Below are 21,868 nucleotides of genomic sequence, written 5' to 3'. Positions count from 1 at the left end.
GGGACCCTAGCTAAAGGAGAGGCCCTGCTCTGGAACAATGCAGGTTTATGAGAGAGAGGTGGAACCCTGTAATAGCTCTTAGATTTTCTACTATGAAATGGTACACATCTCACATCCATTCGGATTTCGTTAGATGAAGGAGATAGCAAATATTTTGAACAATACCACATTGGAACAGGGTGGGGGATGGGGAGGAAGGGAGCAGCATAAGTCAGGGCATAAAGCCCTGGAGGAGAAATGAGTTGAGTATTATCTTTACTTCATTTCTCTGACTCTTTCTGTCCGCACTTGCAAAATGGAGTTCATGTGGCCAACGCTACCATTTTCCGCAGAGATTTACTGAAGGCTCAAAGAGTACAATATATATAAAAGGAGTCTGAAAAATTCAGAGCACTCTGTAAGTAGGAGGTATTATTTAATTCTACTTGTAGTACTCTCTATGCCTGGCAGATTGCATGATGTATACACATCACATTGTTCTTTATTCTTCAACATAACTTTTTACTACAGGAAGAAAAAGTTTATGAGATTCTGTATAGACTCCAAATTCAAGAAGATCATGAATAGACCCCAACTGCTGTACTTTCCTCAGACACTACCTCTAATTGAAGCTAATGAATCAGAAACCATTTAAGACCAACCCACTGAAAATGTCATCCCAAAGGTAAAAAAGCCTCAGTAGACCAGATTCATAAAACACCAAAGTCCAACTACAGAAATTCTCAAAATGGGGAATGTTCCTGCTCAAGTCAGACGAGGCAAAATGAAACGAACTCCTGTGAATTGTATCACAGATGACAAAGGGTCTTACTATCTTCTATTGATTGGCCAGGAGTTCCGATATCTTCTCTATGGCAATTTCTATGACAATCTCTGCAGAGCAGGAGTCCTTAATACACTATATCTCTGCTACTACCGTAGGAAGTTAAGAAAATTTAAAGTCTTTTGTGCTTCTTTTTCCACTGAGAGCCTGAATAGGTTTTTCATGTTAGCCTGGACAATGTGTGTAATATTTTGTTTTAATTTGCAAGCCAGTCTTGTTCATTGTGGTTTGGGAAATATGGGTCATTTTCACTCCACTTACTCAGAGTAAAAAATAACTTGCCTGAAGCAGTTCATAAGTTATCTACTCCTCTCTATGCTATAGTGAAACAATGAACTCAGCCTCTGAGAGCCTCTAGTACCCAGGCAGGCATGTGGTGAGCATGCCAGAGGATAATTATGAAGACAGAGGTGGGTAAACGGCCATAAACTAAATCTTACCATAAAAGAATGTAGTATACATTGCTTTCTGCCCACCCAAAACCACCCATACACCTGCCTCCTATTGCTACTCTAATTAGTTCAGACAAAGGGCAAAGATTTAGTCTAGGGAAGGCAAACCCCCTACTCCAAATCTGGGGGTTGGACACAATTAACCCAAGCCAATGACAGTCATCTCATTGGTCTAAGGGTGGAGAGGATGTAATCCTGGTCCGAAAAATAAGCAGAAGTCTTCTGCATGGAGAGAGAGGCAAGGAAGTTACAAGGGACCTTCTAGGAAGGACTTTCTTCAAACTTAAAAACACAGAACCTGAGAGGGCAGACAGCAGAAGCAAGAAAAACTACAATTCTGCAGCCTGTGGAAGGAAAACCACATGCACAGAAAGATAGACAAAATGAAAAGGCAGAGGACTATGTACCAGATGAAGGAACAAGATAAAACCCCAGAAAAACAACTAAATGAAGTGGAGATAGGCAACCTTCCAGAAAAAGAATTCAGAATAATGATAGTGAAGATGATCCAGGACCTTGCAAAAAGAATGGAGGCAAAGATCGAGAAGATGTAAGAAATGTTGTAACAAAGACCTAGAAGAATTAAAGAACAAACAGCTAGAAGAATTAAAGAACAAACACCTAGAAGAATTAAAGAACAAACAAACAGAGATGAACAATACAATAACTGAAATGAAAACTACACTAGAAGGAATCAATAGCAGAATAACTGAGGCAGAAGAACGGATAAGTGACCTGGAAGACAGAATGGTGGAATTCACTGCCGCCGAACAGAATAAAGAAAAAAGAATGAAAAGAAATGAAGACAGCCTAAGAGACCTCTGGGACAACATTAAATGCACCAACATTCACATTATAGGGGTCCCAGAGGGAGAAGAGAGAGAGAAACATCCCGAGAAAATATCTGAAGAGATTATAGGTGAAAGCTTCCCTAACATGGGAAAGGATATAGCCACCCAAGTCCAAGAAGTGCAGAGAGTCCCAGGCAGGATAAACCCAAGGAGAAACACACCGAGACACAGAGTAATCAAACTGACAAAAATTAAAGACAAAGAAAAATTATTAAAAGCAACAAGGGAAAAACGACAAATAGCATACAAGGGAACTCCCATAAGGTTAACAGCTGATTTCTCAGCAGAAATTCTACAAGCCAGAAGGGAGTGGCATGATATATTTAAAGTGATGAAAGGGAAGAACCTACAACCAAGATTACTCTACCCGGCAAGGATCTCATTCAGATTCAACAGAGAAATCAAAAGCTTTACAGACAAGCAAAAGCTAAGAGAATTCAGCACCACTAAACCAGCTCTACAACAAATGCTAAAGGTACTTCTCTAAGTGGGAAACACAAAAGAAGAAAAGGACCTACAAAAACAAACCCATAACAATTAAGAAGATGGTAATAGGAACATACATATCGATAACTACCTTAAGCGTGAATGGATTAAATGCTCCAACCAAAAGACACAGGTTCACTGAATGGATACAAAAACAAGACCCATATATATGCTGTCTACAAGAGACCCACTTCAGACCTAGGGACACATACAGACTGAAAGTGAGGGGATGGAAAAAGATATTCCATGCAAATGGAAATCAAAAGAAAGCTGGAGTAGCAATACTCATATCAGATAAAATAGACTGCAAAATAAAGAATGTTACAAGAGACAAGGAAGGACACTACATAATGCTCAAGGGATCAATCCAAGAAGAAGATATAACAATTATAAATATATATACACCCAATATAGGAGCACCTCAATACATAAGTCAACTAACAGCTTTAAAAGAGGAAATCGACAGTAACACAATAATAGTGGGGGACTTTAACACCCCATTTACGCCAAGGGACAGATCATCCAAAAATTAATAAGGAAACACAAAGTTTAAATGACACAACAGACCAGATAGATTTAATTGATATTTATAGGACATTCCATCCAAAAACAGCAGATCACACTTTCTTCTCAAGTGCACATGGAACATTCTCCAGGATAGATCACATCTTGGGTACAAATCAAGCCTTGGTAAATTTAAGAAAATTGAAATAATATCAAGCATCTTTTCTAACCACAACGCTGTGAGATTAGAAATGAATTACAGGTAAAGAAACCAGAAAAAACACAAACACATGGAGGCTAAACAATACATTACTAAATAACCAAGAGATCACTGAAGAAATCAAAGAGGAAATCCAAAAATACCCAGAGGCAAATGACAATGAAAACACGACAATCCAAAACCTATGGGATGCAGCAAAAGCAGTTCTAAGAGGGAAGTTTATAGCTATACAAGCCTACCTAAAGAAACAAGAAAAATCTCAAACAAACAATCTAACCTTACACCTAAAGGAACTAGAGAAAGAAGAACAAACAAAACCCAAAGTTAGTAGAAGGAAAGAAATCATAAAGATCAGAGCAGAAATAAATGAAATAGAAACAAAGAAAACAATAGCAAAGATCAATAAAACTAAAAGCTGGTTCTTTGAGAAGGTAAACAAAATTGATAAACCATTAGCCAGACTCATCAAGAAAAAGAGGGAGAAGACTCAAATCAATAAAATTAGAAATGAAAAAGGAGAAGTTAAACAGACACTGAAGAAATAGAAAGCATCCTAAGAGACTACAAGCAACTCTATGCCAATAAAATGGACAACCTGGAAGAAATGGACAAATTCTTAGAAAGGTATAACTTTCCAAGGCTGAACCAGGAAGAAATAGAAAATATGAACAGACCAATCACAAGTAATGAAATTGAAACTGTGATTAAAAATCTTCCAACAAACAAAAGTCCAGGACCAGATGGCTTCACAGGTGAATTCTATCAAACATTTAGAGAAGAGTTAACACCTACCCTTCTCAAACTCTTCCAAAAATTGCAGCACAAGGAACACTCCCAAACTCATTCTACGAGGCCACCACCACCCTGATACCAAAATCAGACAAAGATACTACAAAAAAAGAAAATTACAGACCAATGTCACTGATGAATATAGATGCAAAAATCCTCAACAAAATACTAGCAAACAGAATCCAAAAACACATTAAAAGGATCATACACCATGATCAAGTAGAATTTATCCCAGGGATGCAAGGATTCTTCAATATATGCAAATCAATAAATGTGATACACCATATTAACAAAGTGAAGAATAAAAACCATATAATCATCACAAAGAAAAAAACAAAACACAGAACCTGACACAGAGAATATTTTTAACCCCTGCCCCTTCCTTCCTTCTTTGGGATGCTGGTATGAGGACACCATGTCTGGGGCTATGGTAGCCACCAAGCAACCACAGGAAAATAAGCCCAAAGCCCAAGTGTGCTGAGGATGGCTGAGTGAAAAGAGAGGAGGGCGTCTGCTCTAAATGTTGATATTCACTCTACTTGGTTCTCAGTGCCTCCCATCCAGATGCCCAGTATTTGACCCCTATTTTAGTCCCTGAGTTCTATTCTTAGACTGTAAATGGGCTCTAATGTTTAGTCATTTCTCCTTAAGTGCTATCTTTCTCATTATGAACATGCCCCCTCTGGAATTGTGGAATGTCCCCATGATCACAGAAAAATGACTAAAGCCCGAGGACATTACCATGACTCAAGGTGGTACCACAGTATACACTGACCCAAGGCCCCACGCACACAACAAGTTGAGAAGTATGTTCAAGAAAACAGGGATTCAGACCTAAAATCGCTCAACATAATCAATAAAATAAGGCCTCACACACAAAGGGTAGGCATAATACCACAAATGGTACCTCATAAAATTGATTCTATGTAACAAAAAATGAGGAGAGAATCAGAGAGTCCCAAAACAGCATTTGTACCAGCAATTTCCTCCCAGGTTCTGCCAGGTCTCAACAGCTAAGGGGAGCCAGGAATGGTGGGTGTACTGCTTCCAATAGACAACTAAAACACCTGCCAATGGTAGAATCAAGATTCAAATTATTTTGAGGTTCCTTATATCATTTTTATAATTGTTCATAGTCTATCCCCACATATAGCAGAAGGTAAGAAAGCCAATTTTTTAGACCATTACTTGGCTTGTGGGATTTTTTCATGATGAATGGAGAGGAAAGTGTTCACATTTTTTATTTTTAAAATTACAGTAATTTTCTGACAAAAAATACAAAATAGCATAAGGTAAGATATAAAAAATAAATGTTAATGTGAAGTATTGAAATTAATAGCCCTCTTCCTCAAAATTGACAAATAAGTAACATGATGTTAATGGATAGATGAAAAGGTTCATAACTAAAGGGCAACTTCATCCTCCCAAGTGGCATGTCTCCCAAATCAAGTTCAAATCTATACAGGTAAGCAAAAGGGAAAAAAAAGTGTAGAAAAAAGTGTGTGTGTCGGGGGTTAACTACTAGTTAGACTTATATTGCTAATGAGAACCAAAGCAGTAATAAAGAAAGTCTTCCAGAAGAAATGAAAAACAGAGGTTTCCTACCAGGTTCTGAACACTAACAGTAATTAGAAACATTTCCTTAAAAACTGAAGAGGTCTTTAGTCAAAGCCAAAAAGTTAAGCAGGGGTCAACTACATAAAACAGAAGAATGGAAAGGAATTTACCATTATTGTCATCAATTTTCTTTACCTTGACAATACCTGACCCACTTGAGAACCAAATCAGTAGGAGGAAAGTGACCAAGATTTTGCAGCATTTATTCCATTCAAGACATCTACCTTCCTAATTAACAGAACACCAAGGTTCAATATATTAGTAAAGATGACAGGAATAATTGGGTCCAACCAGGACGGAAGAACAGCCTAGCCATCACTTTGTCTATAAGAATTTCTCTAAACTGATGGGAGAGAGCCAGTGAGCACTGGAGAAATGGATGGGCTCAGATTTTAGGGCACTGTACATGTAAATCCAGGGTCAGAACTAATCCCTGATCCTCTGGTATATTAAAGGAACAGGAGTATGCAATGCTTGCCCCAGCATGCTGAGCATGGAAAGAGGGATTCACATAAGACAGAGGAGTTGCTCTGCTCTATAAAGTAGAAAAGGGGGTCACTGATGCTTGAGGCCACCAACCTACTATACCAATCCATGTGCCAAAGTTATGAGTCCATCTGTCACTGGGACTTTCAGTAGAGTTTGGGAATTAGCAACACATGAATCAGTCATTAGGAAACACAACTGAAAAAAAACTCTGCCCTTGGCAGGTGAAGATGATGGCAATTGGGTATAAGCTAGTATCAAAGCATCCATTCAAAAAGAGGATCCACCATGTAACATTTAACTGAAATTGAAGAAGACAATCTACCCAAATAAGACAACATAAAATGAGGTGTTTATGGTTTTGCTGGTGATTGAAAGGTCTTGCTTTTACATGCTACTAAGCAGCCTGGGTAAGTCAGAAGAAGAGAATATCCTAGATTGTTGGTATAATTTTTTATAGGATCCCATAGGACCAGAACCAAGTGAAGGCTTTCATTCTTCAACCACGTCTACCAGGAACACATTTCTCACAAGCTGACTTTATTAAATAGCTCACTTACCTTCACAGTAGGCAGAGTCTCCCTGGACAGAGATGTAACCATTCTTGCACTCACAAGTAGCTTTGGTATTCCAGTTTTTGCACTCTGAGTTTTCACCACATTTAGGTCCTTCAGCACAAAAGTTATGACCTAGAAGAAGCAAATAAAATTTTAGAACAGGAAAGAAAAGAATAAAAGACTTCCAAATAATAAAGCATGAGACATTTTTATTATATGTCAGCATACATGAGAACACGCCTTGGCAATATGCAAAGGTAAGCTGGCAAGGGGGTAGAAGAGTAGGACTAGGAAACTTTGGACCATCCCATGCTTCACATTTTTCCCCCTAATATACAAACTTGCTAAAGTTGTTCCTTCTTGAAGGCTTTTATCCATGTTGATCCTGAATCTTCTTTCTACTGCCTTCTTATATGACTGTCTTTCTATAATTGTTTTATTGCAAAATTTATGATACATAAGAGATAAATAAAATGAACATATATGAATATACAAATAAAATGAATACAATATTATCAATACCCCTTTATTACAGGTCCCCAATGAATCCTCCTCCCAGCCATCAGACAACTCTCTTAATTTTTGTGTTAATCACTCCCTTACATATTTTTATAGTTTTACCATACATAGGTATGTATGTCTAAATTATAGGTTATTTAGTTTTGCCCATTTTGAACTTCACGTGTGAAATCATACTGTAATATCTTCCATGGTGTTTTTATTTTCTATTCATCCATGTTAATGCCTATAGCTATCTTTCATTTATTTATCAATGGTGTATAATATTCCATAGCATGAATATTCCAAAGTTTATCCATTATACTACACGTTGACATTTGAGTTATTTGCAGGTTTTGAATTACAAAAAATGCTGCAAGAAATGTTCTTGAACATGCTTCCTGAGGCATACTATTTTTTTTTAAATAGACCTTATTTAACAAGGTATTGTCTTTTTTTAAATTAATTAATTAATTTATTTATTTATTTATTTGTTTTTGGCTGCGTTGGGTCTTCGTTCCTGTGCATGGGCCTTCTCTAGTTGCGTCGAGCAGGGGCCACTCCTCGTTGCGGTCCACGGGCCTCTCACTGCGGTGGCTTCTCTTGTTGTGGAGCATGGGCTCTAGGCACGTGGGCTTCAGCAGTTGCAGCACACAGGCTCAGCAGTTGTGGCTCACGGGCTCTAGAGCGCAGGCTCAGTAGTTGTGGCTCACGGGCCCAGTTGCTCAGCAGCATGTGGGATCTTCCCGGACCAGGGCTCGAACCCATGTCCCCTGCACTGGCAGGAGGATTCTCAACCACTGCGCCACCAGGGAAGCCCAAGGCATACTTTTTAACCACATGTTTAACATTTCTTTGCCCAAGAGTCTTCTTGAATCTCAGACATTCCTTCTAGGATAGTTATTTTTCTTAATGTATCCTTTATAAGTTCCTTTAATGAAGATATTTTGATAGTAACTGTGCTCAATTTCAATTTATCTAAATATGTCCTTTGACCACCCTCCTAATTGAAAAATAGCTTTTTTGGGTATAGAGTTACTTTGCCTCAACATTTTGAAGATATTCCATTGTTTTCTGGCTTCTATCATCACTGATGAGAAGTCAGTTGTTAACCTAATAGTCATTTCTTAGTATGTGACAAACACTTTCTCTGTGGCTTTTAAGATCTATTTTATTTGGTTGGTTGGTTGATGGGGAAGGGGGTTTGTTTGTTTGTTTGTATTCATTAACTTTAAGGTATTTAGGTGTGAATTTATTTTTATTTATTCTTCCTAGGATTCCTTCGGATTCTTGAATCTAAAGATTAAATCTTTTATCAATTTGCAAAATTATCAGGTATTTTCTCTTCAAACATTCTCTTTTCACCATTTTATCTATTCTCTCTTTCTGGAATTTTAATTAGATAAATATTATTCCTTCCTTGTCATGCTCTCCTCCATGTTTCTTAGACTTGCTTTAATATTCCCCTTGCTTTTTTCTATGCTGAATTCTGTTTAACTTTGGGTGTATCTTTTGATTTATTAATTCTCTCAAGTTGTGTCATGTTGTTTCAGTCATCCATATCATTTTTATTTTACTTACATTTTTATTTTCTAGAATTCAATTGCTTTCTTTTTCAGTCTCCTTGATCAAATTTGTGGTCTCTTATTCTTTCATCTTTTAATTTCCTTTTTTAAAAACATATTAGACATATTTTATACAGATAACTCCAGTATCTTCAGTCTTCTGACTTTACTAAAGTAAAATCAGCATCTGAATTTACAGTTTGTTGTTTTGCTGAGTATCATGCATGAGGACTTATTTTCTTGTGTTTTGAGTGAGTCTTTTATTTGTGAGCTCATATTTTTTAGGATTTAATCTGTGGAAATTATTTGAGGTTTGGGCTGTAAAATTGTATTTCTTCAGAGAGCATCTGTGTTTGCTTTTGTCAGGTGCCTGAGGGAACTATCAACCCACAATCACTTTAAATTATATTTTGCCTTGGGGCATAAGGATTGAACCACACAGGTAGAATAAATTTAGGCCCTAAGCTTTCAGGAATGCAAACTTTTCTCTGCCATACTCGTTACCTAGAGTCAGGACTGATAGGCAAGTCTCCATTTGCAGAGTGGATTTTTCCTAGTCACCCACTGAGGATTTACCCTTCAAGGTTCTTGATTTATGCATCTCACACCAGCCCCAGGCTTTGTCTCCTGTCTACTTAAACAGTGTCCATTAGAAGCCAGATTCTACTGTTCTGCCCTCTGGGCAAATGCCAACTCCAGTGTGTTAACTTATCTCAACAGAATCACCCTTTTCCAACATTTCTGGTCTCTGATATTTTTTTCTCCTACCTCTATTACCAGCTGCACCAATTTCCCCCCGCCCCCCCAAAAAAATTTATATGTTACGCAGCATTTTTAGGTGAACAAGAAGTAATAGGTTATGCCCACCACAGGAATTGTGAAGTTCAAATATAACAAGGTATATGAAGGTGCTTTATCATCTTTAACTCAGTACATTTTAGCAAATAATAATTATACTGCTACATCACATATTGCAGTCTCATAAAAAACAACTGTTCTTGAAGAGGAGATCTAATTTATAATTCAGGGTCTATACCAATAAACAAAATAAATCGCTTTGCCTGTCTAGGTACGTATACCGGGAAAGGACAACATCAGTGATTTTCACACTGTTCCTCAGAATCCTGGGCACAGATGAGTTGTCAGATAGGGCTCAAGTCCCCCACCCCTGATTCAAATAGAATAGCTTTGCTTTTATATTTTTGATATAGTGATCATATGAACAACAGTTTCTGGCTTTAAAAAATATAGAAAACACTGAACTATATCAACTCCAAGTTTAATTCCTTTTGGTGATAACATTCTAGAATGTTTTTCCTTTGAAACAGAATTTTAAACCAACACTCTTTAGATAATACTTAGTCTAAAAGATAACAACTCTTATTAAATAATAACATTCATGTACCTATAATATGTCTGGCATTACACTGGATGTTTTAAATGGGGATAATAATATACCTTATTAATATGTGTGGAAAGAGTTAAATGCGGTAATCCATATAAAGCACTTAGAGCAATTCTTGATACATACTACGTGGTCACTAAATGTTAGCCACTGTGATGAGAATGATAATGATTATGATAATGATAATATTGACAATGACAATAGAAGTTCAAATAAGTTGATAACACTGTTATCCTCAGCTTCAAGATAAGAAAAGCCCAAACTCATTAATATCTAGTAAGTGGAGATGCTAAGATTCTAAATTAAGTCTGGTAAGCTCCAAGGCCCATGTACTTTTCCTGTATCCTCTCACAGAGCAAACCTAGCAAAAAAAAAAAAAAAAAGTGAAAGATGTAGACGCTCCTTGTGACGTTAGAGAGTAGATCCACAGGCTTAGGGGAGCGTGGTATCACATCCAGCCTCACTATCTGACCTGTTAACTGGAGATTGCCCCAATCAAAATCAGAGGAAGAATTTGTTGGAAATGTGAAACCTGTGTCAGTCAAGAACACTTCTACAAGAACTTGAAAAGCTTATAATAACCATTAAAAGTACGTGATGTTTTTGCTAGCAAAGGGACAATTTTTAGGCATCATAGCTTTCTTTGCCAGAGGAAGTGCCTGGCCTTCCCTCCCCATGTCAGAATTGATCAATAATTAAGTTATCACATTTTCTTTCATTATAATGCTTGACTCAATGTCATATGTGCATCCTTTGTTACATGGCTATGTTTTTTTTTTTTTTCTTTCCCAAGACTGCAACTGTCCTTCTCCTTCCACATGCATTTGACAGGCTGGAATAAAGCCCCTCAAACATTGTTGATTTTCCAATGCATATCTCTCTACCAAGCATGTGCCATATCAATTCACAATGCAGAGAGTTGGGTCAATTGTATTTCAAGGACAATGAAGGGCCCCTGTGAGACAAACCAAGCTTATGGACAAATCCACTTTGGTTGGGCCTCACCATTGTACCAAAAACACGTGTGTGTGTTTTTTTTAAATCAATGCAGGCCTTCATTCAAGCAATATTTATTCAGTGCCCGCTTGCCTTTATGCATGAGTGAATAATCATCCACTGAATTTGTATGGGGCACCTACTCTGTGGACTGCAGCACTATGCAAGCTCCTGGGGGCAATGTCAAAATGTTTGAGACATTCCCTGACCACAAGGAAATTAGAAACTCTAAGGGGATATAAGCTAAATACAGGGGTAGTTAAGTAAGATGTGAGCAGTACAAATTATCATAGCGTGTAAGAGAAGAAGAAATCCCTTCTAGATGACGCAAAACTTGACCTTTGATTCATCACAGGTAGAAACCTGAAAAGGGGCAAGACACAGATCCTAGTGGGAGTAATGGAACTCCAACCCTTGAGGACAAAGGGTAAGTTTAAAGAACCTCAAATCTGGCACAGTTGTAATAATAATGATTAACAGTTACTGAGCATGTAATATATGCTAGGCACTCAGTGAAGTGTTTCAGATGCGTTATCCCATTTAATTCTGTCAACCCTATGAAACTGGAATTATTATCCTTATTTCACAGATGTAGCAATTGAAGATCAGAGAAGTTAGTGCACTTGTGAAAGTACACAGAGCCATATATATATGTATGTATGTGTATATATATATATACACATATATATACACATACATACATATATATATGTGTGTGTGTGTGTATATATATATATATATATATATATATATATATATATATATATATATATGAAGATGTTTCGTAAGATGTTAAGGAAAAACCTGAACGAACGTTTTGGCCAACCCAATACATACATACATACATACACATATATTCTGCTGGGCAATTCCAAATATTCTTTAAAAATCCTAACTCTAATCACTCCAACTTCTTTAAGTCAGGTCTATGTCTGACTCTTTTCTTTCAACCAGGAGTTTCCCACACAAGGATAGCTGTATGTATGGATGGATGGCTTATAGATGGATGGAAAAATGGACAGGCAGAAATATGGGTAGTTAAATTAATGAGTGAATAAAGATATGAATGAATCTACATTGGCATTTAATGTCCCCTCTTAAGCAACTAGAAGGCTAATGTGACTGGTTTGCTAGTCGCCATTTTTCTTTCTTTAGACATTTTTACTGAAGTATAATTTACATACCATAAAACTCACCTATTGTAAAGACAAAGTTTGATGAGTTTTAGTAAGTTTACACTGTCATACAGCAATCACCACAATTCAGTTTTAGTACACTTTCATCACCCCAGCTGGTCATCTTCATTCTTCAAAACCCACCCCAGCATAGTTGGCTGCCAAGTCATAAATCCTCAATTAACTTTCCACATTTCAAAATCCTTCTAAAGGTTTTGTCTTTCTTATCTGATGAGTCTGAATAGCACGGCGTTTAAGATACAGATCCTTCCCTTCCAGATATTTGTCTTGAGTTGCTACCTACAGTCTTTTTCTCAAGTCCTCTAGCTAGCTCTTGGTACAATTTTTTTCTTCAGCAGCTGGTCATCAACACAGACTGATACATGAGAATCTTCAATGTCACCCTCTTTCTTAAATCACTGTCTTTTTTTCCCAGAATCAGAAGCTGTGACCAGATTGTAGAATACACACACACACACACACACACACGCACGCATACACCTACTCGATATTCATGTTATTTTACTTGAATATTTTTAATAAGTAGCTCTAGAGTCTGTGGAATTATCGTCCTGTAATTAGAAGCACACAGTGACATCATTTAACTAGTACTGGTCCAAATACAGAGAACACTTTTATTATAAAAGCTGCTATTTATTGAGTTTTTCCAACTTGCCAGGCACAGAGCTAAGCATGTTACACACCTCAGCTAGGTAAGTAAGGGAAACCCTCACAGCAACCCTAAAGATTACTATTATCCTCACTTCACAGATTAGGAAAATGTTGTTGGAACTAGCTTATCCAAGGTAACACATCCAGGAAGTGGGAGAGTTATGATTTGACTCAAGTTCTTGTTAAGACCACTAAGAAAATTATTATTCTATGATTTAAATACTTTGGGACATAGACTTCTACTAATGATTATTCTCTGATGATGTTTGTGGATCTCAACTCCTGCTATGCCCTATAAAATTTTTTTAAATAGGCCCATTTAGGACCCAACTGCAGGCTCTGCCAATCTGTTCTTAAGAAAAATTGAGACTAGACCAATTGTTGTGCTCAATCTCTTCTGGCCTCTGGCTGAGAACATCCACGCTTCTCTAGAAGCAATAATAAAGGCTCACACCACCCTCTAAAAGCATAGGAAATAACACTGTCTTGCATGTCCCACTTTACATATTGTATTTTGTGTCACTATAGCCATAGCCCACTTGACATTTCATTTGGATGTCCTCACAGCTGTCTCACAGCTCACCTATCTGAAACTGAACTCTTGATCTTAATTCCAAAATCCATGCTCTCCAGGTTCTCCATAACCATCTGCAGGACCTGTATCCACTTAAACCATCTTTTTCTTTCTTTTTTTTTTTTTTTCTGGAGTCATCTTTGCCCTCTCTCCTCAAATACTGGCCCTTGCCAAGTTCTATTAATTTTATTTCATGAATATCTCTGGAATGTATCTCTTTCTCCCCCACTCCACAGCAAGAAGAAAAACTCATCCTACTCCAAACTATCATCTCTCAAATGGATAGCACCTTATTTGCCTTCCTGTTCCCCTTTTTGCCTGTCCCTAATCCATTTTCCTCACAAACAAATCTTTTTAAAACATAGACTGGGGGACTTCCCTGGTGGACCAATGGGTAAGACTCCGTGCTCCCAACGCAGGGGCCTGGGTTCAATCTCTGGTCAGGGAACTAGGTCCCGCATGCCACAACTAAGAGTCCGCATTTCGCAACTAAGAAGCCCGCATGCCGCAACTAAGACCCAGCACAGCCTAAATAAATAAATAAATAAATAAATAAATAAAACATAGATTGGGTCATGTCACAATCCCCCTTAAAAATCTTGTGAGGGTTTCCCATTTCACTTAAGAAAAAATACAAAATCCTTAACTTTGATTTGAAACAACAAACAAGGCTCTCCTCTCCCTTCGTCATTTCCCTCCAATTGTATCGGCCTTTGTTTTAATTCCTCTAGTACTCCAGTCTCTTTCCTGATTCAGGGTCTTTGCAAGCTTGTCCCACCAACTCAGAACATTATGAAACATCCCTGCCAGAATAATTTCTACTCAGTCGTCAAGTCCCAGCTTAAATATAATCTATTCAGAGAAGGCTTTCTTGTCCCTCAGGTCTAAAGAAAATCCCATTACTCTCTCCCATACCACCCTATTCTTCTTGTTTATAACAGGTATCACAATTAGTAATTACATGTTAATTTCTGTGTTTATTTGTTGAATGTCTATCTTCACATTAGAAGCTCACTTCTTCAAGGGAAAGGACCCTGTGAGTTTGTTTCCCTTGTGCCTAAGGCAATATCCAACACATTATAAACACTCCAATATTTATAGAGCTAATGACTAAATCCTCAGTCTTCCAAAACTAGAATTAAAAGAGTGTTTTAAAGATGAATAAACCAAGGCTCAAAGATGTTAATTACCTTCCTTGTGGTCACATAGCTAGCAGGCGATGGGTGAAAGAGAGATATAAACCCAAATATGATTCTAATACCCAGTCTCTCTCCACCACTCTACACGACCTCCCAGCCATAATTTTAATCATTAAGGGACATTCAAGGAATGCCAACCCTGGCCTGAAGAGACCAGTACTCCATCAGTCTTTAGCAATTTCTAGTCCCTGACATGCCTTGAATCTTTCCAAAGGAACAAACCTTATTTCTTTCTCCAGGACACAGTCCATTATTTCTTGCTGCTTTATCTCTAAGATAAAGTTTGAAGAAAAATAACATCACACAACAGAACACCATCCATGGATGAGACACCAAGATGAGTAAGACCCACTTGGAGCTTATTTACACTCGAGTGGTGGAAATGAGCAGATGTTCAGAGGAAGACACACAATCTGCTGAAATGGGATTCCAGGTTTTATTCCAACCACCTCCTTAACTTTAGCTCCTGGCAGAGGTACCATTCATTCATTTGACAAATATTAAGCCCCTGCTGTGTGCCCAGCCGTTGTGCTAGACAATAGGGATATAACGAAAATGCCACAAACATCATAAACATGCCCTCATTCATCTAACACTCTAGCAGGGATGGCTACCCTTGAGTGTTGGGTTACGGGAAATATTGTGATGGAGAGGAGCAAGGTACTTCCGCTATGTATCACAGAGAAGGGTCCTAACACTAGGTATCAAAAGGAGATTTGAGGGACGAGTGAGGTTGACTGGACAAAGCATAAGAGTTCCAAACACAGGGAGCAGCATGTGTCCACGACATGATCAAGGAAACTAAAGAAGAAACGTTAAGTGTTGGGGTCATATTTTCTCCTCTCATTGGGAGCGGTCTAAAATTTGGACTCCCCTTCGTGGTCCTGAATCTAGAGTTCTATTGCCAGTGAAAGATCAATAACACTTGTAAAACTCTTTGCTTTCTTTAAATCCATTGGCCTAATCTGCATACAATAAACCCTGCCCATCGTAATGAAGCCCTCACACTGCCACTCTCCAGATCCCACTCTGTACCTTTTTATAATTACAGCAAACCATCCACCCATTCTGCTTCATCTCTGGTTTCTCCAACCAACGATGGATAAGCATCTTTACGGTTTGCTACTGTGACTTCTTCCACAGCAAGGAATGAATAGGTCACTACCCTTGGGCAGGAGTTAGTTTCTCTAAGATAAAGTTTGATTCCACATAGAGCACCACTGCTTGACCTCAATCTCCTGCCCCTAATGCATCCCCCAGAGGTCAAGCAGGTTACCTTTCAAATGACAATCTGAAAATGAACCCCAGATTTCTCTACACTAACTCAAATCCTAGAAAGCCAATACTCCTCATATCACTGCTGCTTGCCCAAGCTTGAAAGTCACAAGGAGCAAAGGTAAACTGAGTACAATATATTCCATGTGCCTAGTTGGTATGGAGACAGCTCCACCCATGGACTGGCCCTATAGGAGGGATACAGTTCAAAGATCCTTTATGGGAACAGGATGCCCTAATGTACTCCACAACCAACATACATACCACAGAAGCCTGGGCCCTGGAGGGGTGAGGACATTCCTTTAGCTCCTGTGGACAGAGGGTTGTAACATCAGGATGGGCCTACTAGAGACAGAGCTCTGGATTCTCACAGGTTCTGTCTTAGAAAGCAATTGGTTTTTCTACAATAGTCAACACTTAGGGGTCTTCCAGCCCAAGGCAGCCTGGTCTTAGTTTCAGGTCTTCTCTCTGGGGCAATGTGTCTCCTTCCCAAGGCTCCCTGGGCCTGGATCCACTGTGGCCCTTTCAGGAACGCAGAATTCAAGGGCTCCCTGAGACTGAACTCTTCTCCAAATGCCCTCTGTTCCCAACCTCAACAGTTGAGCATATAGCCCTGTCATTCCAGTGCCCACTGTGGCCCACGGCTGCAGGTATTTTGATCAGATTCCATCTATCAATATGCAGAGGACCTGACCCATCTATAAACTATGCGTTCCTCTATATAGGCACTAGCTTACCTTCTGATTACGTGCCTCTTTTACAGGTCTCTTTTCATCTCAAATACGCTGAAACCCTCTAAAACCATTTCAATTACAAACTCATCTAAGATGATGATGAGGGCTAGAAAAAAAGAAAATCTTGCCACACCAAGACTCTTTGGGAGGATTTCACTGAAGGGCATAAAATCTTAAGTAGTACAAATAATCTCAACTAATTTCAGCCCAGGCCAGATGACAAGGCAAGTGGGCATGAATTAAAATTACAGATAAACACATTGGGAACAGATGTCGGAAAGAACTTTTTCCTCAACACTGAAAATCTTAAACATGCAGCCAGACCCTCCAAAGTCATTGGCAACACTGAAGATAAAATTAGAGCCAATTATGAAGGGAATAAAACCCTAAGGAGTGTAGCAAGAATTCTGGGATGAGCCAAATGATTGGTGTGTTTTCCTGGAGCGATCCTGACAATACACAGTCAAGTTGGCTTTTTTTCCCCCTTCAACTGAGAGCACCGGCAATTTATGAGCAATCTTTTTCTGCTGGGTTCAATCTACGCTACATCCACACTTTTATTACTTCTTCCAAGGCAGAAGCATAGATGTCACTCCGGTGTCCGCTCCCCTTTCTCCACCCTCATGGCCTTACGCTTAAGTGGACGGGCTCCTGCTATAGCCATTACCTCAAGGTAATGATGAGGGTAAACAAATTGCATGCCGCCAGCACAAACTGTCCTGAGGCATCAGAAACAAACTGCACCAGTGATTAGGGCTGTTCTGGGTAGTGCCGCTGGTGACTGAGACCTTGGACCCCAGCAATTGCAAAGTGGCTTCTCCCTGCCAACGTCTAACATCTTGATTCTTTTTGCATGTGTCTTCCTTAACTGTCCTGCAGTTCTGTCCCTAACAGCAGCATCCTGGCTGCACCAGTAGCCCTGTGGATATAACTACCTGCTCAGCTGATTACCTTCATTCTTCTCTGAAGGGTAGAGAAATTAGTTACAGCATTTGTCATTACCCAAGATTTGAAGAGGCAAGGTGTCCAAGCACCAAGTCTGGATATCAGTTCTGCTGATACAATGAACAGTATAAATCAGCCAGAGCCTGTTATTCTTAACTCGAAGGTCTTAGGTCTGATTCCCACAAAGAGAAAAACCCAGTATAAAGCTATAATCTGCACCTCTCTCCTTGAATGGAAGCAAGGGGTGGGGGGCGGAGGGAGCTGTACCACCATACAACTGTATCAGAAAATGGGCATGACTCAGTAAAAAAAAAAAAAAAAAAAAAAAAATTTAGCTTCATAATCAAGCCAACAGATTAGGTCTTGAGGAAACAAGTTATAACTCTGTAAAATGGGTCTTAACACTATTTCACAGATGAAACAGAGACTTCAGCTGGTACTGAAAATAATTTCAGTCATTGACATGAAAACGACAGGACTATTCTATATGGTAGGAACATATCATCATCCCTCCCTTTTCTCCTACATTCAAAGTATCAATTCATAAAATGTAATCATTAAAACAAGCCTTATTTTTTCCAAGTTGGAGAGCTTTATGGATACTATTTAATCAACCAACAGGGGTCAGAAAGCAAAAAGCACCGTCTGTGCTTTCTCAAATTCCAGTCTAAACCTAATGAAAATAAACCTTGGAAAACTTCAAATCCCCAAGCAGGCAAGAGAAAGGTTTTGACTCAGATTTCTGAGCGATGATACTGAGGGGTGATTTCCCTCAGACTAAAGACCTGACACTCCCAGTAAGACAGAGAGAGGTGATAAATATGCTAATTGAAGGGCCTTCAGTGCAGGTATTGAAAGAGGCTACAGCCACTTCCGTGTCTGTAATCAATAATATCAGGGGGGCAGAAACCACACAGCTGAAATCACACCGCTGTGCTCATCCCTGAAATAAGCATTTCAGGTCATCAGTCTTACCTCTCCGCTGGCTCGCTGCCTGCCAATCAGGAGACAGTCTCAATCCACAAAGCAAACGGTACAGCCTCTCCATATGCAGGATAAAAATTAGTTTACATAGAAATTGAGCGTTTCTCATCTTTTCATTACTTTCTGGTTTTGAGAGGGGCAAGGAGGAGGGGGAAGGAGAACTGAATAACGTGCCTTAGAAGAGGCCCAGCGGGCTTTCCCAGTCTAATTAGAATCAAAATCGTCCAACCCCCCTCATCTTCCAAGACTCCACTCAGAAAACACGAGCACAAAGGAAAAGGTAAAAGACAAATAGAAGTTAAAGGGGAAAAATATCTTCCACAATATTGTGAGAAACTCTTAGGCTACTTTTAAGGATGCTTTGGGAAATAAACTGGAATTAAGAGACACAGAGCAAAATTCATGGAGAGCATAGGTCAAGACAATGGACCTTTGAGCTCATCTGGATGGATTTTTTTTGTTCATCATCACATAAATTTTACATTTTTATGAAAAAGAGAACACCCCACTGCCCAGACAAATCTCCTTTTCATTTTCTGATTGTCCAATGTGCAGAGCAAGTCCCAGTATGTGCACAAGTGGACTGAATGTTCTGGGCTCTCTCTGCTATGGGTCAACAGGAAAGGAGGTAATGGCAGTAAACGGTGCTGACAAGAGCTTCAGTCAAAAATAATGCTTTTTTCATTCTAGGGTCTGAATTCTGAGATAGGAATAAATAGGAGAAACCTAAGAGAATCCATATACCTAAATGGTTTCATTCAACCCGCTTCCCAGGAAAAGAGCCTCCCCACCTTTTCCCTATCTCTTCTAAAGACATACATTGGTTCCTGTTAAAACATAGACTTGTCAAGGGACATAAATAACTCCCTCACTCACACGCACCTCCAAGAAAAACCATCAGCTGCTAAATAAAAGAGCTGGTAGTTTCCCAGCTGAGAAGGACGCAGGTGGGAGGAAGAAGAAAATTCTCAACTGTACAGATTGGCCCTGGCTATGATCGCATCTATGAAGCCCTATTCCTGCCTCCCACTTTTCCCTCAAAGCTGACTTAACTTTGGTAAAAGCCACCAACTCACTAGCAACAGGAGCCTTAAATGAGTCAACTTTTCAATGAGATGTCACATCTCTCAGCATCTTCATTTGTAAAAAAAAAAAAAGTTTCTGCATCCCCAAGAAGTGCTAGCAGAAGCTGTGGTACACAATCTGTTGTAAACCGGGTCAGAGCAATGAAAATCTTCTTGAATTTCTGTGGGATAATCAATGATCCTGCTTGAATGAAACCATAAATCAGAAAGGATTTACATACACTGAGTCCCACTTGGCACCTTAACAAATATCAAGTGATGGATTTTGCATTAAATTATAAGACCTACCTAACAACCCTATCAGTTACCAATAAATGCATCCCTCTGAAATTCCAGTCAATCTTTAGTCTTTCTAAAGCATCTGAGCTGCAAATACACTTGTAGCCATGAAAGCAGATAAATAAGGGGAGATACTCTGACGGCATACCACGAATTCTAACAGCCATTCATGGCTATCCAGGTACTAAGTTTTCCTGGGAATTTTTACCAAAACACAGCTCTCTTATGACTAACCACAAAGAGAAATCTCAGCCCAAGCTGAAAACATGCCATGATCAAATATATACTTTTATATATCAGAAGGTACTAGAGGAGGGGTCAGTGAATTACGAGCTGCCACCCATTTCTCAAAATGAAATTTTAATGAAACACAGCCACTAATTTATTTACCTATCACCTCTGCCACTTTGGCAATACAACAGCAGGGGTGAGTAGTTGCAATGGAAACCTTCTGGCCCCTGAAAGCCTAGAGTATCTACTTTGCGGCCCTTTACAGAAAATATCTGCCAACGCTTGTGTTAGAGAAAAGACAGAAAAAAGTAAGATAGGATATAACCTGAGCTAAACTGCTATGCTCCTGGCTTCTTAACTCTAGAAGCTTCCAAGGTAAACCAAAAAGAATCTAACTCACTGGATATGTGAGAATGTGGAGAAGACTGTATGGTGGGTAGAGGTTTAAAATAATAGCAATGAGTTTAACTGGATTTTTTTTGTAAGATTTTAAATCAATTTTAGAGTCTCCTAATCTATTTAATTCTGCCTGGGTGAGAAGTTTCAGAGAGGAAGTGATATTTGATCCAGAGGATTTGAAGAAATAAGAATAAATTTGGAAAAGAGGGGAATTTCAGGAATAGGAAGCAAAATAATTTCTGCTCGTGCATTAATTAGCAGTTAAGTGTTACTTACTGGAAGCTTTTTTCCTTGCAGGAAGTAAAAAAGCTGTATATAAATCTATGAGTAAGGATTCAGTGTCTGTCATCCTCTGGCAGATAGGGGAACTGGCCCATGGAAAGAGCTGATAAGAATGTTTCCCAATCCCACTCATGAGGAAAAAGTGAAATAATGATGCAGGAACTATCATTATTATAGGAACCATCGTTCACTGAATATTTATCACGTGGTAGGCATGATGCTAGGTGCTTGTGCATTATCCCATTTAATCCTTACAGCAGTCTTATGAAGTAGATAGGATTATTATCCCCGTTTTACAATTGGTAAGACTATAACTGAGGACGGTAAATAGCATAGACACATATCTAAGTAGCAGAGTTTGGGACAATTGTTATTGTCATCACACTAGTCATTAAACCTTCAATCCCTGCCCTCCATCCCCACCCAAAGCCCCATCGCCAAGCCCTCTTACCTCTGCAGACACTGCAGCACTGATTCTCTGGGAGAATGTGATCCTTCTCTGAGCAGTTCAAAGGAGGGCACGCTTCAGTAATTTTTACTAAAACTCCACCCTGCAAGCCAAATAACCAGGAAACAAAAAAATGTTCATATTTTTAGTTGCTGATCCAAACATAAATGCTCATTGTCAACAGTCTGCGGTGATAACAACCTACAATAATTAACAGTACTCCCAGGAATCCCACGATAATGACGATGAGACTCCTGGAAGAGAGGAGGCCAAACTCCCTTTCTATATCAGAAAAGCCTCAATTTCAACAATTGGGTTTTTTTTTTCTTTTTTCTTT

At 38.9% G+C, this 21,868-nt stretch overlaps 1 protein-coding gene across 3 annotated transcripts in view; it reads right to left on the bottom strand.

Moving 5' to 3' along the window:
- NELL1 (neural EGFL like 1) overlaps window positions 1–21,868 on the bottom strand; it is an 856,536-nt gene that overhangs the window by 623,894 nt on the left and 210,774 nt on the right. For all 3 annotated transcript variants that reach the window (XM_082476605.1, XM_082476604.1, XM_082476603.1), the window contains exons 11-12: window positions 21,535–21,634; window positions 6,789–6,917 (exon numbers count right to left, since the gene is read on the bottom strand). In XM_082476605.1, coding sequence (XP_082332731.1) covers window positions 6,789–6,917; window positions 21,535–21,634 — 229 coding nt within the window. The remainder of the gene's footprint in view (window positions 1–6,788; window positions 6,918–21,534; window positions 21,635–21,868) is intronic.

The sequence above is a fragment of the Balaenoptera physalus genome (assembly GCF_965194825.1).
Source record: "Balaenoptera physalus genome assembly, chromosome: 10".
Lineage (NCBI taxonomy): Eukaryota > Metazoa > Chordata > Mammalia > Artiodactyla > Balaenopteridae > Balaenoptera > Balaenoptera physalus.
This window is presented reverse-complemented; position numbering and strand designations above follow the sequence as displayed.